The 15,929-nt window shown below is 50.7% G+C and overlaps 2 protein-coding genes and 1 non-coding gene across 30 annotated transcripts in view; 1 reads left to right on the top strand and 2 right to left on the bottom strand.

Moving 5' to 3' along the window:
* NUP98 (nucleoporin 98 and 96 precursor) overlaps positions 1 to 7,712 on the bottom strand; it is a 103,592-nt gene extending 95,880 nt beyond the window's left edge. For all 7 annotated transcript variants that reach the window (XM_058663486.1, XM_058663489.1, XM_058663487.1 and 4 more), the window contains exons 1-2: positions 7,657 to 7,712; positions 7,251 to 7,324 (exon numbers count right to left, since the gene is read on the bottom strand). The gene's annotated coding sequence lies outside the window, so the exon portion shown is untranslated. The remainder of the gene's footprint in view (positions 1 to 7,250; positions 7,325 to 7,656) is intronic.
* Positions 1 to 15,929, top strand: part of PGAP2 (post-GPI attachment to proteins 2) — a 28,343-nt gene that overhangs the window by 7,183 nt on the left and 5,231 nt on the right. For 4 of the 22 annotated variants that reach the window (XM_058663499.1, XM_058663500.1, XM_058663496.1 and 1 more), the window contains 6 exons: positions 4,027 to 4,099; positions 7,258 to 7,374; positions 7,482 to 7,507; positions 9,322 to 9,502; positions 10,675 to 10,849; positions 15,021 to 15,293. In XM_058663499.1, coding sequence (XP_058519482.1) covers positions 9,465 to 9,502; positions 10,675 to 10,849; positions 15,021 to 15,293 — 486 coding nt within the window. In that variant the 5' untranslated portion in view covers positions 4,027 to 4,099; positions 7,258 to 7,374; positions 7,482 to 7,507; positions 9,322 to 9,464. Of the gene's footprint in view, positions 1 to 4,026; positions 4,100 to 7,257; positions 7,375 to 7,481; positions 7,508 to 7,708; positions 7,865 to 9,321; positions 9,537 to 10,674; positions 10,850 to 13,780; positions 14,010 to 15,020; positions 15,294 to 15,929 lie in introns of those variants that run through there. The other 18 variants (XM_058663501.1, XM_058663495.1, XM_058663513.1 and 15 more) reach the window with 14 other exon arrangements.
* LOC118759590 (U6 spliceosomal RNA) lies at positions 2,082 to 2,188 on the bottom strand. The gene has a single exon (XR_004996283.1). It is a non-coding gene; the product is annotated as a U6 spliceosomal RNA (small nuclear RNA).

Raw genomic sequence — 15,929 nt, 5'->3', positions numbered from 1 at the left:
GTCCTTGACTGCTTTCCCAGGCCACAAGCAAGAAGCTAGATGGGAAGTGTAGCTCCCGGGATTAGAACTGGTGCCCATATGGGATCCTGGCACATTCAAGGCAAGGACTTTAACCGCTAGGCTATCGCACTGGGCCCAACATTTATTTAATTTTTATTGGAAAATCAGATATACAGAGAGGAGGAGAAACAGAGAGAAAGATCGTCCATCCATTGATTCACTCCCCAAGAGGCTGCAATGGCAAGAGCTATGCTGGAGCCAGGAGCCCATTCTGGTCTCCCATGTGGGTGTAGGGTCCCAAGCCTTGCTCCATCCTCGAATGCTTTTCCAGGCCACAGGCAGGGGGCTGGATGCGAAGCGGGGCCTGCTGGGATTAGAACCAGCGCCCATATGGGAATCAAGGTGCATGCAAGGCGAGTACTTTAGCTGCTATGCTACCATGCTGGGGCCTACCTTTATTATTATTATTATTGCTATTTGAAAGGCAGATCTTTACAGAGAGAGAAGCAAGATAGAGAGAGGTCTTCCATTCACTGATTAATTTCCCAAATGGCTCCAACAGCTGGATCTGAAGTCAGAAGCCAGGAGTTTCATTTTGGACCTCCACACAGGTGTAGCATCCCAAGGCTTTGGGCCATCCTCTACTGCTTTCCCAGGCCATAAGCAGAGATCTGGAATGGAAGTGGAGGATCAGGACCAAGAAACAGGGCCCATATAGAATGCCAACACTAGCAGATGGAAAATTAACGTGCTATGCCACCATGCTGGCCTGAAAACAGCAGCTTAATTTGCTGTGCCACAATACCAGGCTTTACTTTCCTTTGCACAATATATGTTCTGATAGCCATCCCACAGGTATGATATGCCCTCCCTAATGACTAATGACAATGAGAATCTTTTCAGTGTTTATTGGCTATTTATGTGACAGTACTTCAAAAAGTTCATGGAAATTAGAAATAAAAGATAAGTCTATCTGCGTCCAGAAAGATTATTTTAATTTGTACATAGTTTTTAATTAAAATGCATCTCCCCAGCCACTGATGCAAGCAGAAAGAATTAAGATTTTGGGCCCAGAATGGTAACCTCGTGGCTAAAGTCCTTGCCTCGCACACCTGGGATTTCCTATGGGCTCCAATTCTAATCCCGGCCATCTTGCTTCCCATCCAGCTCCCTGCTTGTGGCCTGGGAAAGCAGTCGGGGACCACGGAAGCCCTTGGGATCCTACACCCGCGTGGGTGAACCAGAAGGGGATCTGAACTCCTGGCTTCAGTTCGACACAGCTCTTGTTGATGCGGCCACTTGGGGAGTGAATCATTGGGCAGAAAATCTTCCTCTCTGTCTCTTCTCCTCTCTGTACATCTGACTTTCCATTAAAAATAAATCTTTAAAAAAAAAAAGAATTAAGATTTTATTTGCTTGAAAAAGAGAGAGAGAGAGAGAGACACTCTTTTATCCACTGACTCGCTGCCAAAATGACTAACACATCTCAGGCTGGGTCAGGCTGAAGCTTGGAACCAGGAACTCCACTCAAGCCTCACCTCATAGGTGCATCCAAGCTGGAACTGGAAGCAGAAATAGCAAGGGCCCAAGGACTTGGACCAGCTTCTGTTGCCTTCTGAGGCACATTAGTAGGAGGTGGAGAAGCCCGAACTTAAAGCAGCATTCCAGTATGGGATGCCAACATTACAACTGGCATCTTTAAAAAAAAGATTTATTTATGTTTATTGGAAAGTCAGATATACAGAGAGGAGGAGAGATAGAGAGGAAGATCTTCCATCCGATCTTCCAATGGCCGGAGCTGCGCTGATCCGAAGCCGGGAGCCAGGAACTTCCACCAGCTGTCCCACGCGGGTGCAGGGTCTCAAGGCTTTGGGCTGTCCTTGACTGCTTTCTCAGACCACAAGCAGGGAGCTGGAAGGCAAGTGGAGCTGCCAGGATTACAACCGGTGCCAATATGGGATCCCAGTGTGTTCAAGGACTTTGGCAGCTAGGCCACAGCGCCGGTCCCACAATTGGCATCTTACCTGGCTGTGCCACTATGTTAGCCCCTCTATAATCTTTCTGAAGTATCCTCATGCCTCTCCTTGCTTGGATTCTTTTAAATTATTCCTTTATTCCTTGCACAGGGGCCATGTGAATCTTCTCTGTATCATTCCAATTTTAGTATATGTGCTGCCAAAGCGAGCATTTAAATTATTTAGTTTTTCCTCCTGTACAAATTTGGAAGTTTAATTATTTTTCCTATTATTAACATTTTCGTGATCTCCCTAGAAATTGCTATATGCATCCTTATTTACCAAAGCTTCATGCTAAACAGTACCTCTGTATGGGGAAGAGAATGAAAACATTCCAGGTCAGATAAACGGGGGAGACAAAGGTATGGTGACAAGAACTGTTATCTTTGAGTACATAGTTGAACTTCATTCTAGAAGTGAAAAGGGAGCAAACAAAGTTCTATTGAACAATGAAGATTTAATTCCTGTTTGAGTCATTGCGGGGGCTATAGTCAGATCAGAGAGAGTGTGTGGTGGGTAGTTCAGAGCCATCTAACATAGTAGGTTTTTGAAAGGACTAAGCCTGACTACTCCTGAACCCAAAGCCACTGCTGATTTGCTGGAGGCTTCCCAGGAGGCAGGGATGGAGATTGGCCTGAAGCGGGGTGTCTTTAGCACTCTCTATTTCTCTTCCTCTGTTTTTTTCTAAAGATGGTATTCACTTTCTGTCTCTCCTCTCTGTAAATATGCCTTTCCAATTAAAGTAGGTAAATCTTTTTTTTTTTAATTTATTTATTTTTATTGGAAAGTCAGATATACAGAGAGTAGGAGAGACAGAGAGGAAGGTCTTCCATCCAATGATTCACTCCCCAAATGGCTGCAACGGCTGAAGTTGAGCTGATTGGAAGCCAAGAGCTCTTCCAGGTCTCCCACGCAGGTGCAGGGTCTCAAAGCTTTGGGCCGTCCTCGACTGTTTTCCCAGGCCACAGGCAGGGAGCTGGATGGGAAATAGGACTGCTGGGATTAGAACCGGTGCCCACATGGGATCCTGGCACATTCAAGGTGAGGACTTTTAACCACTATGCTATCTTGCCTGGCCCAAAAGTAAGCAAATCTTAAAAAAAAAAATTTTTTTTTTTAATTAGAAAGTCAGATATACTAAGAGGAGAGACAGAGAGGAAGATCTTTCATCTGTCGATTCACTCCCCCAAGTGGCTGCAACAACCAGAGCTGCGCGGATCTGAAGCCAGGAACCTCCTCCAGGCCTCCCTTGTGGAGGCAGGGTCCCAAGTCCTTGGGCTATCCTCAACTGCTTTCCCAGGGCACAGGCAGGGAGCTGGATGGGAAGCAAGGCTGGGATTAGAATTGGAGCCCATAAGGAATCCCGGGCGTGCAAGGCAAGGTTTTAGCCGCTTAGGCTACTGCGCCATGCTCTCTGCCTCTTTTCTTAGTGCAGCCCCCTACCCCTAGCAGTTGTTCTATAAAAGCCTTCCTTACGAGGTAGGCCTTTGGCACTACTGGGTTGACTGCATCCCATATCCAAATGCCTGTGTTCACATTCTGGCTTTGCTTCCCATTCCAGCTTGGAGGCAGCAAATGATCACTCAAGTAGTTGGGTGCCTGCCACTCCCATGGGAGACCTGAGGACTGAGTTCCCAGCTTCTGGCTCCAGCCTTGCCCAGCCTGTGCTGTTACATGTGTCTGGAGAGTGAAGCAGTGCTTGCAAGCATGCTCTCTTCTTCTCTGTCTCTGTTTCTCTACCTTTCAAATGAAATGGAAATAGAAATTTTGGAAACAACAACAAAAAATGGTTCTTGAGTTTCTGAACTTTCTGACTTATCAAATTACTGCCCTTCTACTAAAATTCAGTTCAATTAAACACATAAAAAAAAAAAAACCCTACTCTTGCTGTGTGTCTCTGTCCTTAGAAGAAATGAATGAAACAAATGGGGGTTCCACTGGTAAATGAAATCCCAAGAATGTGGTGGAATTGACAGGCAACAAATTATTTTTTGCTTTGTTATGGTCACAGTCCTAATAGAATTGTGCTAGAATACCACCCCATGCTGCTTGTGGAGAAGGGAGGTGGGCAGGTAAGGAAGAAGGTAAGCAATCTTCATGGAAGAGGAGGTGCAAAATCTGTGGTTGCTAGAGTAGAGGACAGCCAGATTACGAAGAATGTTGAGCATCAACTAAGCAATCTTCTGTTGATCCTAACAGTTGAGGGGAATTACTACCAAATTCATCTGCAGTAAGAACAGAACAAGAACTGGTGTGACTGTAATGAGGAAGATGTTGGGGAGACAGTGAAGGAGACCATTTGTAGGAAGTTTAACACCTGCATCTCACATTGTCTTCCCATCATCGGTCTCCCCCAACCCCCAGACAAAGTCTGCTTGGGGGTATCTGGTATGTGCTTGCACACGGGGGGAGTGGAGCAGTGATTATGGTTAAAGCTGGAGAGTAGTAGTGCTGCTGTTGCAGGCCCGGTCCTCTCTGGGGAATGTCCAGACTCAGGCAAAGTGGCCAGGAAAGGTAGGAGACTGTGGAGGTCCCTGACAACGGCAGCCACCACTTGGAGAAGGGACAGATGCTGATTCGGTCAATAAGGGAGTGCCTACTGAATGAGGACAAACAGAATGTTTACATGCTTGTTCATATGCTTTGTCTGTTAAAAATGGAATCCATCAAAACGTACCTACCAGACCAGCAAGAGGACAAGAGTGTATATATAATCGCTGACACATAGTAAGAACCGATTCTTCTACTTTTCTAACATAGGTCAGCATAGGTGGGAATCTTTCAAGTAAAGTAAGCAACAAACTTCTTAGAATAAAACAGATTCATGGAGGGTCAGGGACAGCTAAGTTCAGAGTGCTCAGAACAGGCTTTGGGCACATTAGGTAAGATTGCACTTGGGATGCAGCGTCCCACACCAGGGGGCATCACTTCTTCTTTTTTTTTTTAAAGATTTATTCATTTTTATTACAGCCAGATATACACAGAAGAGGAGAGACAGAGAGGAAGATCTTCCGTCCGATGATTCACTCCCCAAGTGAGCCACAACCGGCCGGTGCGCGCTGATCCGAAGCCGGGAGCCTGGAACCTCTTCCAGGTCTCCCACGCGGGTGCAGGGTCCCAATGCATTGGGCCATCCTCGACTGCTTTCCCAGGCCACAAGCAGGTAGCTGGATGGGAAGTGGAGCTGCCGGGATTAGAACCGGTGCCCATATGGGATCCTGGGGCGTTCAAGGTGAGGACTTTAGCCGCTAGGCCACGCCGCCGGGCCCGGGGCATCACTTCTAATCTCCCCTGCTGTTAATGACCGCCCTGAGAGGCAGCAGATCTCAAGGTTTGGATCTCAATCACCCAATTAGGAAAACTGAGTTCTGAAATCCTGACTCCAGCTTTGCCAGCACTGGATGTTTTGAGCATTTAGGAAATGAACTAGCTATGGAAATGTTTCTCTCTCTCTCTTTCTGTGCGAATCTGTCTTTTAAAGAAAATGGAAATGAATCAACTTAAAAATTAAAAGAAGAAAAGGCTCAAGATGGTTTCAGATACTGTAGCTTATGCATCAAGTAGTAAAAACTATCACATATTATGTACTTTCCACATGTCTAGCATGTTGCTCCATTACCTCTACTTCTCATGATAACCCTATGATGTAAAAAGATTTATTTATTTTTCTTGGAAAGGCAGATTTACAGAGAGGAGGAGAGACAGAAATATTTTCCATCTGCTGGCTCACTCCCCAAGTGACCACAACAGCCAGAGTTGAACCCATCCAAAGCCAGAAGCCTTGGGTATGGGGTCCCAAGGCTGTGAGCCATCCTCTGTTGCTTTCCAGTGAGCCGGGCTCCAATTTTATTTGAAAAACAGAACAACATGAGGCCCAGCACAATGGCCTAGTGGTTACATCCTAGCTTTGCACGTGCCGGGATCCCATATGGGCACAGGTTCATATCCTGGCTTCTTCACTTCAGACCCAGTTTCTGCTGGTGGCCTGGGAAAGCAATCCAAACACTTGGGACCCTGCATCTGCATGGGAGACATGGAGAGACCCCTAGCTTCGGATTGGCTCAGCTCTGGCCACTGTGGCCACTTGGAGAACCAGCAGACAGAAGATCTTTGTCTCTCCTTCTCTCTGGAAATCTGCCTTTAAAGAAAAGTAGAACAGAGAGCGAGAGAAACAAAGAGAATATTCCATCTGCTGGTTTTCTCTCCAAATGCCTGCAGTAGTCAGGGCTGGACCAGGCTGAAGCCAAGAGCCAGCAACTCCTTTCAGGTCTTCCACATGAGTGTCAGGGACCAGAGTCCCTGAGTCATCATCTACTGCCTTCCATGGTGCACAGAAGCAGGAAGCAGAGCCCAGCGCAGTAGCCTAGTGGCTAAAGTCCTCGCCTTGCACACGCTGGGATCCTGTATGGATGCAGGTTTGTATTCTGGCTGCTCCGTTTTCTTCCAGCTCCCTGCTTGTGGCCTGAGAAAGCACTAGAGGATGGCCCAAAGCCTTGGGACACTGCACCTTGGGAGACCTGAAGAAGCTCCTGGCTTCAGATCAGCTCAGCTCCAGCCATTGTGGCTTCTTGGGGAGTGAACCAGTGGATGGAAGATCTTTCTGTCTCTCCTTCTCTGTGTAAATCTGACTTTCCAATAAAAAAATCAGATCTAATCTAATAAATAAATAAAATAAAAAAGCAAGAAGCAAAACTTGAGCCCAGGCAATGGGATGTGGGAGTCCCGGGCAATGGCTCAGCTCACTGTACCATAACGTACCATAAAGCCTCAAGGTTTTGTTTTCTAATGAGGGTTAAAGAGAGGACATAAATAGTGGAAAGTGCGTGGGAAATAAGGAGTGCTCAGAATGTATTATTTTTCTGAGGACTTCGGTGGGTGAAAATGTGGCCCAGGGTCTCCACCTGCTGCAGGTGCTCTGGCAACCCCACGATGTGTCTGTAGGTGAGATTATTATCACTATTTCCCTGTTGGGGTAGGATGATTTGAAAGGATCTCAGGGGTCTCTTTCAAGTTCCTTTTATTTGTCGATGAGGGGCTTCGTGGGGAGGGAAGTGTAGTAGCTTGTTAGGAATCAACCCCTGGGGACAAATCCAAGCCTGGGCGGGTCGTAGTGGGGTAGAGGGGAAGGAAGAGCCTCACTCCCTGTGCCGGACCCGACTGGGCGCCCTCTCTTGACCAAAGCGGGAACAGCGTTGGCCCACAGTTTGTAGCGCGGGCCTCACCATATCCTCTTACCTGTAAGGTGCTCGTGCCCTTGCTGAAATGCCCCCAATTGGCTCAACGGAACGAATATTGGAAGAGAGCTGAGGCTAGGACGAAATCGGCTAAATGTTTCCGGAAGGCCAGGCTGGATAATTCGGTTAGAATGGGGAGGGGGAGGGGTGGCGGGGAGAGGCGGGAGAAGCTGGCGGCTGGGAAGAAGAGGATTGGGGGCCCTGCCGTATTAACTTTATGTTCTCTCAACAGGTGATGGAACGCAGCTGAGAGGTAAGGTGGCTTATCCAACCTTTCAAACCCAGGTGTCCAGGGCCCTTCCGGCTGCTCTTTCGGGCAGCCGGTATTAGTGGGTCAGTCCAGGGCTGGAGAGATGGGCTTGAGACCTCGTCAGATTAAGCGGGGGAAATCAGGGGCTGTGGGTTACCAGCAGCGGGGTGGAGCTAGCCGAGGATGCAGGCGCCGTTTCCTCCCGAAGTTCCGCCCCGAGCGCGCCCGCCCCGCCCCCGCCGCTCCGGCCCGCCCCCTGCCGCTCGCCCGGGGCCAGGTCCTGGCTGCCCCCCGCTGCACCAGGTCCCTGGGGTCCCCCGGCTCCCGGCCTGCGCCGGCGCGGCCTCCTAACCATCAGTGCCTGGGTGAGTATGGGGATGGCGGTGCCGGGCCACCCAGCAGTACCACTCGGGGGAGCTCGGCCACGCGATCCCGCCTACACCGGGGCCGGTCCCAAGCCGCGGGGGTCCTGATGGCTGCCCTGCTCCCTCCCACTCCATGTGTCTGAAACTACTGCTGTGGAGACTTGGCTGAGTGGATCTCGCTTCCTTCTCTTCCCCCCATGGGGCTGAATGTTGCAAGGGTCGAGCCCGCCGTTCTTTACTCCCCAAGGGACACCTGATCAGTATTTATCCCCTGTGCAGAGAATGTGGGCAAGGGTGGGAGGGAGGAACCCTGGGACCGGGAAGACTTGAGTCAAGTCCCAGCTCTGCGGGGTTTTAGCCTTGTGACCTTGAGTGTTTCTGACCTCCTTGTGCCTTAGTTTCCTCCTCTGTAAAATGGCAACATAACAGGCTAAATTCAGTTGTGAGGATGGAAAGAGGCGCTGTGGTGCACAATGCCTGTGAGTGTACATTCTGACAGGAACCTGAGAAGACCCCCAGGGCTCTGGAGGAGGCAGAGGTTCTCCTCAGGAAGCAATGTGAAGCTCATCTATCCCAATGAGGGAGGCCAAGCCTCTGGTGTCTGGGCGCTGAACCAGCTGGCCCTTCAGGAATTGAGTCCTGAGGTGTGGAGGGGAACGATGAGGTTGGAGGAGCCTTGGGAATGGTGCAAACCACAGAATCCCTCATGTTGCACAGCTGCAGAAACAGGCCCAGAGTGGGTCAGTGACTGGCTTTACGTCACACAGCTCGCCAGGATGCCAGGCGCACCTCCCAGATTGGACTGGACTAGCCCCTGCACCTGCTCCTCATGCCCTTGCCTTGAGCAGTGCCTGTTCGCCCCACCAGGATCCTCAGGGCCGTGGAGCAGCTGGCTTTAGGGAAGACTGTGGAGGGATGCAGAGGCTGGGTTTGAGCTGGTGAGGGAAGGTGGAGGGATGGATTTGTGATCCATTTAAGGATGACCTAGAGAAAACATTTGATCTGTGAGGGTCCCCAGCTTTTGGGGGGCGGGGAGGCGGAGATCCTGGCCCTCAAGAGGGAGAGGAACCTGGCCAACTGGGGCTGCCTGGCTGGGAGACAGTCCCCACCTAGCTTGTTCTGGATCACCAGGAGGCGGGCCTTGTAGAGGTCAAGGTTTCTTCCTGAAGGCGGGACCAAAAAGGGGAGAGACCTGTGGGTGGGGCCTGGAAGAGCTGGGACTTGTTTTGGCAAAGCCTTTGCTCCCAAAAGGGCGGTTTCTTTATCTGCAGCCAGCCCTGTCTTGGCCACAAGAAGCCTAAATTTCAAGGTTGGCTTTCTCTCAGCCGGAGCACATGGCTCTGAGAAAGGCCTTTTTCTCTCAGTGGCTTGGGTTCTGTGTCTTCCCAATGGGAATGACGCTGACAGGCTTACTGATGTGAAATTTGGTTTTTCCTTTCCTTCTTCCTGTTGACAAGTACCTCTTCTCCCTGCCAGCTTCCCTGCAGACCTCTAGGCTGACCTTTCTGTCCAGAGGGGAAGGGGTCCACAAGGGCCAGATTGCAGGGAGTCAAGCTCTGTGGGCCCACATCTCCCTGCTGCTGGCTTTGTGGCCTTCAGCATGTTCCTGCCTCACCTTCCTCTCAGCAAGGACTGTGTGTGTGCACTTAGCCACTATAGTTCCTGATCTTGGGTATCCTTGCCCTGGGGGTGAAATCCCAGTCCCAGGGAGCCCTCACCTAGGCTCAGGGAAGGGGACAGACAGTTAGACAGGCGTCTGGGCAGTGGGAAGCCTCCAGAAGCTGACCGTGCAGCTCCCTCCAGCAGACAGCAAGCCCAGGCTCGTGTCAGCCAGGCCTGATTCTGCAAAGTCTTTCACCCTGAGAGCATGTGAGGGCAGGAGGCGGGGGTGTAGGCAGGGCCTCGAGGTTCTGTCGGCTTCCATGGAGTCCCAACTGCCGTGGACTGCAGTGCAGGCAGACAGGCAGAGCACACAGAACCTGGGAAGGAACCAGAGGTGCAGGCAGGCACTGGGCCGGTGGGTGAAGCAGTGGGCACTGTCGAGAAACCCTAAAGTCTGGGGACTGGGCCTTGAGGGCAAAGATGCCATTCTGTCTGGTAGTTGGCTTGAAGTTTTTTTTTTTTTTTTTTTTTTTTTTTTTTTTTGTTTATTTCTTTTTGAAAGAATTTACTTGTTTGAAAAGCAAAGTTTACAGAGAGACAGGTAGCTAGGTAGCCTCTGCTGGTTCACTCCCCAAATGGCCACAATGCTAGGGCTGGGCCAGACCAAAGCCAGGAGTCTAGAAAGCCATCCGGTTCTCCCACATGAGTGGCAGGGGGCCAAACACTCAGGTCATCTTCCATTGCTTTTCCAGGCACATAAGTAGAAAGTTGGATCAGAAGTAAAACAGCTGGGATTTGAACCCGCAATTCTATGGGAAGCTAGCAGTTAAACCCACCTTGCGTTGCTGCCAGTGCCTAAGACTGGTTCTAGAAACAGGGAAAGACTGGTGAAAGCAGCTCCCCTGGTCCTGGGCCTGTCAGATCAGGAAGAGGGCTGAGGAGGTGACTTCCCATCCGTGTCAGCTCTCTCCTGGAATGGTTTTGGTTCCTCATCTTCCCTCTGACATTGAGACTGAGGATTTGGGAATTCCAGGTCAGTCTTCCCCATCTAGGATGGGAGGTGGCCACCTTTGGATGGTTTCGTTTTCTTACTCCTCACCCCCCACCCCCAGTGCAGTTGCACTTAGGGCTGAGCCATGAAGCTGCCTTCCCCCACCAAGTCCTGCATTGCTACCTGAGCCTCTGACAGCATGCCACTCCGTCCCCAGGTCTGACAAGATGTACCAGGTCCCACTGCCGCTGGACCGAGATGGAACCTTGGTCCGGCTCCGCTTCACCCTCGTGGCGCTGGTCACAGTCTGCTGTCCATTTGTCGCCTTCCTCTTCTGCATCCTCTGGTCCCTGCTCTTCCACTTCAAGGAGACAACGGCCACGCACTGTGGGGTAGGGCTCGGGGCTCTGATACGTGCTACTCAGGCCTCTTGGATCTTTTGGGGTTTCTGATTCTCTCCAAACAGGATTCCAGCTGTCTGGTGGGGTCCATCAAAGACGATGAACTGCTGGGGGATGCCTAAAAATTGAGGGTTCATAGACTAGTCTTCCTCTGCCTTCCAGGAAGTTCTACAGGCTGGAGTCACTGAAGTTGGGCACCCTCCATGTCTAAAACCCAACCTGTACCTCTTAGAAGAGCAGATTCAGGAACCTCCGGGTTTTAAGGGTGGGATATGCAGAAGGAGAAAGACTAGACTTAGAGTGGCACCATGAGCTTGTACCTGTCTGTGGGAAAATGATCCTTTCATATGTGTCTATGTAAATGACTGTATGGTGGTTTTGAGTGAAGGATGAAGGTGGACACCTGGCCATCTGATCACATGTCTGTTTATGTGCTCTGGAGTGGGTCTTATGTCTTCTGGATTCTGTAAGTGACCATGCATCCTTACTGGACAGACGCACTGGGTTCTGGGCTAGGAAGAAGAATGTAAGAGTTAGTTCTCTCTATCAGAGTCCATAGGGTAATACTTGTGTTGACCTCTGTTATCCTGCTTGTTCATTCACTACCTCTGTATTACTCGAGACACAGAGACTAAGCCTCAGTTTCCCCATTTGTCTAAAATGAGATTGGTGATTCCTATCCTGCTGCTTTCCAGGGCTGGCATGAGAGAAGTATGGGGACATGGTTTGAGTATGTGAAAGGTGGGGAGCAAAAACAGGTAGAGGGTCAGACTGAAAGGCAGGGCTGGAGATGACATTAGGTGGAGGAGAGGCCAGGGTGTATGTGTGGACCCTTGGGCTGGCCTCAGAGAGAGGGCCAAAGGGCCCCACCTTTCTCGGTGCAGTATTGACTTGAGAGAGGGTTGGGACTAGCCATGGGGTCTGGCTTCATACGACCACAAGTTTCCCCTCCTGATTTGTCAATGGGTAAGCGTGGGCCTTCGGCTGTGGGCATCTAACCTGAGAGATCTGGGCCTGGGAGCTGTCAGAAGAAAGAAGACTGGAAGGAGAAAAGTTGATCAGGTCTTCTGTGGGAGGAGCATCACTCTTTTCAGACTCAGATAATACATCAGATGTGCTTCTTATTCTGGTCAACACCTGCTCACCCTGCAAGCCTGCCTGGGTCATCTTCTCCAAAAGCCTTCCCTTGCCTTCTTGCAACAAATTTAGTGACCCCCATCCTCTGGGTGCTCACTTCCCTGGGTTATCTCTCATGTAGTTCTATCATATCATATGTATGTCTACTTGAGGGCAGGCATTGCGTCTGAGTCAGGAAAAGTCCTTATTGAACAGATAGATAGAACCAAATGCTCCCATTTCTCCACCCCCAGCCATAGTCTGTCTCTCTCTCTCTCTCTCTCTCTCTCTCTCTCCAGTACCCTGGGAACAGGAAAGAACAGTATGAGGCAGTCATAGACCAGACCAAATGATAGTATTTGCAGGACTTGGAGTTAAAAGCAGGGTAGGCTCTTGGCTGTGCACCACCCCCACCCCACCCCTGCCAGCTGGTCCTCAGGGATACTGGCATCCATAACCTCAGCACACCTGTTGCCTATTCACAGCCTATTAGTGAGGGGACTAAGGCATCAAGAGTTTCCTGAGGACCCCTGGGTCCCTCTAGAGCAACAGCAGGCTCAGTGATCCTGGGGGTGGTTTGTCCCCAATCCCTGGGACTACTCTGTTGGATACACCTGGGGATCTTTCTTTGTCTGTCTTTCTTTCTTTCTTTCTTTCTTTCTTTCTTTCTTTCTTTCTTTCTTTCTTTCTTTCAACGTTTATTTTACTTTTATTGAAAAGGTAGATATACACAGAGAAGGAGATACAGAAAGATCTTTTGTCTCTTGGTTCACTCCCCAAGTGACCACAACAACCGGAGCTGAGTCAACTGGAGCTAAGCTGATCTGAAGCCAGGAGCCGGGAGCCTCCTCCAGGTCGCCCACGTGTGTGCAAGGTGCCAAGGCTTTGAGCTGTTCTCTACTGCTTTCTCAGGCCAAAATATAAATATTATATTTTATTTATTTTTATTGGAAAGGCATATATACAGAGAGAAGGAGAGGCAGAGAGGAAGATCTTCCATCCGATGATTCACTCCCCAAGTGGCTGCAACAGCCAGTGCTGCGCTGATCTGAAGCCAGGAGCCAGGAACTTCTTTCCGGGTCTCGCATGTGGGTGCAGGGTCCCAAGGCTTTGGGCTGTCCTCTCCTGCTTTCCCAGGCCACAAGCAGGGAGCAGGGTGGGAAGTGGAGCTGCTGGTATTAGAACCGGCGTCCATGTGGGATCCCAGCGCATTCAAGGCGAGGACCTTAACCATTATGCTATTGCGCCGGGCCCAAAGTAAATAAATCTTTCAAAAAAAAAAAAAAAGGAAGACCATGGTTTGAGCCAACCCTGCAGAGTCAAGAAGGCAGTCACAGGCATCGTGAGGCCATGTTCCTGTCTCATAGCTTGAACTCCTTCAGACAGCTCTCCTTGGGACATGGTCTCTGGGCTCCTTCCCACCCTGAATGTGCACTTGGACTGGAACAAGTTGGTTACTCTTTCCTGTGTACTAAGTGCTAACCTGCCCGGCAGATCATCCTCCGTTAGCATGCATTGCCATGTGCTATTTCTGCACAGGTACAGGCTAGATGCTGTTACCTCACATTAAGCCTGTCTAGATCTCATTTGGATTCTGATTGTATTTTTTTAAGATTTGCCAATGCTTGAATGGATCTAACAAACACATCCAGGCTAGCTTCGACATAAAAGGGCCAGATCCCATTCTGCTTTCTCCTTCCACATGTTTCTCCTGGAAACATATTCCTATGTGTATTCCTGGACACAGCTCTCTACACAGTTTCACCCCACCCCCTTCCCTATCTTGCCTTGGGGGCCAACGTCAGCCACTATCACTTCTTACCTTTGCAGAGTGTTCTGGGATTCTGACATGGCCTTGTTGCTCCTAGGAACGCTCTGTGCCTGGGCAGGCATGGTAAACTGGGCTGTGTGGGCGGGAAGGCAGGCTCTGAGGAGCCCGGGGGTGGGACCCTCCAGTCTTACGGCAACCTCAGTCTGGCTGGAGTCCTCAACTCAAGGGCCGGATTCTTTCAGCAGCCAGTGTGAGTGCTGCTGGGTAAGCCCCCACGCCATCCCTGGCACAGAACTGAACTAGTAGGCCCCAAGATGGGGGTTGGGGAGGGGGATGGTGTTCTTTAGTGGACAGAGCGTAAGTCCCAAGGGGAGGTTGGGTCCTAAGTCTTTCATAGAAAGCCCTCTGTCTGTCCCACTGTGCCCTAGAAAGGAATCCAGTTTGGGGGTTCAGGTGGGCAGAGTATTAGGTGGTGGTAGGGTGGGGGAAGGAAGTCTTTGGTCCAGAAGGAAAAGGGAGTAGAAGCCAAGCTCCTTAGGCCTGGGTCTGACCTGGACAGGGCCGCTGAGTGCCTATACTTTTCCTGTCCCTCAGGTTACCCCAAACCTTAGATCAGGTGACATGTTGTCCTCCAAGTGGAAGGAAATGAAGGGTCTGGGCCCCTACAGGGATCCTGATATTCTGGGGTCAGGACACTACTGGCCTGAGACTTGGGTCACTCAGAGCCTGGGGGCGGGATGCTGGCAGCCTGTGGAACTATTGAAGCAAGTTCTTAGGTACTCCTACTGTTCCTAGTTGTACTTGGATGAGGAGGAAGAATGCGGTTAGACAAGATCGCTCTGTGCAGGGGTCCTTTGTCTCGATGACATGGCCTGAAGGGGTCCTTTGTCTTGATGACATGGCCTGAAGTCATTGAGACAATGGACACCCCCCCAAAGCCTCAAGTTAGAGCCCCTTAGTCCTAGCATTGGGTTCCCCGGTACTTCCATGCCTCAGGTCCCATTCTCTGGAATGGGAATAATAACTTTAATACCTTGGGCCCTGGGTGGCCACAGGGTCATGAGGGTGAGGTAGGCTGTCAAAGAGCTGCCCATCCGGTCGGGGCCACTGGGCGTTCTATTGTCTGTGCTCTTCAAGAGGCAGACCTAGAGCGTCAATGTGCCCCAGGGAGTCCTTAGGATTTGCCACTTCCTGCACCTGCTGCAGCCTCTCCTGCTGTTGCTCCTCCACCTGCATGGTCATCCTTGCCACCATTCTGCTCTGCCTCCTCATCAGGTTCTGAGGAGCCAGCGCTGGAAAAGGCCCCAGTTGCCCCAGGAGCAGGTATCTCACCAAGCCCCAAGTTGTGTCCATTGCCCTGCTTGGGCCACTCCCTGCAGGATGTTCTCTGGAACCTCCCAGCTCTTGGACCCTGATGGGACTGTGTTTCGGCTCCGCTTCACGGCCTTCCTCTGGTGGGTCATCACTTTCCCCATGTTCGGCTTCTTCTTCTGCATCATCTGGTCCCTGGTGTTCCACTTTGAGTACACGGTGGCCACTGACTGTGGGGTGAGTGTCAGGCTCCCCAGGGCTTGGGGCGCAGCCAGGTCAGGCGATTGTGGTAAGGGTGGAATCAGCAGGTAGGCAAGAAAGTGGAGGGGTAGAGAAGGGGAGGGAGGGGAAGGACTGAGCAGAAGTGAGGAGGGTCAAGTCAGAGTTAGAAATTAGGAAGAGTCCCAGACCTGCAAAGACTGCAAGAGGATTGTCCCAAGTGCAAGTGAGGGGCTGGGGAAAGGGAAGCCATTGGGAATGGATAGGAGAGCTCATGAGAGGAAGAGAACAGGCAGATTGGAAAGGAGGCAACAAAGCCAGAATAGTGACAGGTGCTCTTGCCCGAGACTGGACGGCTGACGTCAGAGGTTCCTTGGCCTTGCCGTGAGATCATCAAGCTTCATTTCTGCCATTGGCAGCCCCAGGCCCCATAGCCTGTGCCCACTCTAGGCTCTGCCAAGTCAAAAACTTGGATGGACTTTCTTCCTCCCATGGCAGCCCGGAAGGCCTTCCTGAGGACCTGGGGCAAAGGTTTAGCAGCAGGAGCATGAGGTCGAATATGGGATGAAAGGGGAACACAGAGGATGGTGCTTAGAGACGGTCAGGATGGTTCAGCATTCACCATACTGCTGTAGGCTTTCCTGCAATACAGCT

Source organism: Ochotona princeps, chromosome 4 (genome assembly GCF_030435755.1).
Source record: "Ochotona princeps isolate mOchPri1 chromosome 4, mOchPri1.hap1, whole genome shotgun sequence".
NCBI classification, from domain to species: Eukaryota; Metazoa; Chordata; class Mammalia; order Lagomorpha; family Ochotonidae; genus Ochotona; species Ochotona princeps.
Note: the sequence above shows the minus strand (reverse complement) of the source record. Positions and strands in the feature narration are given on the sequence as shown.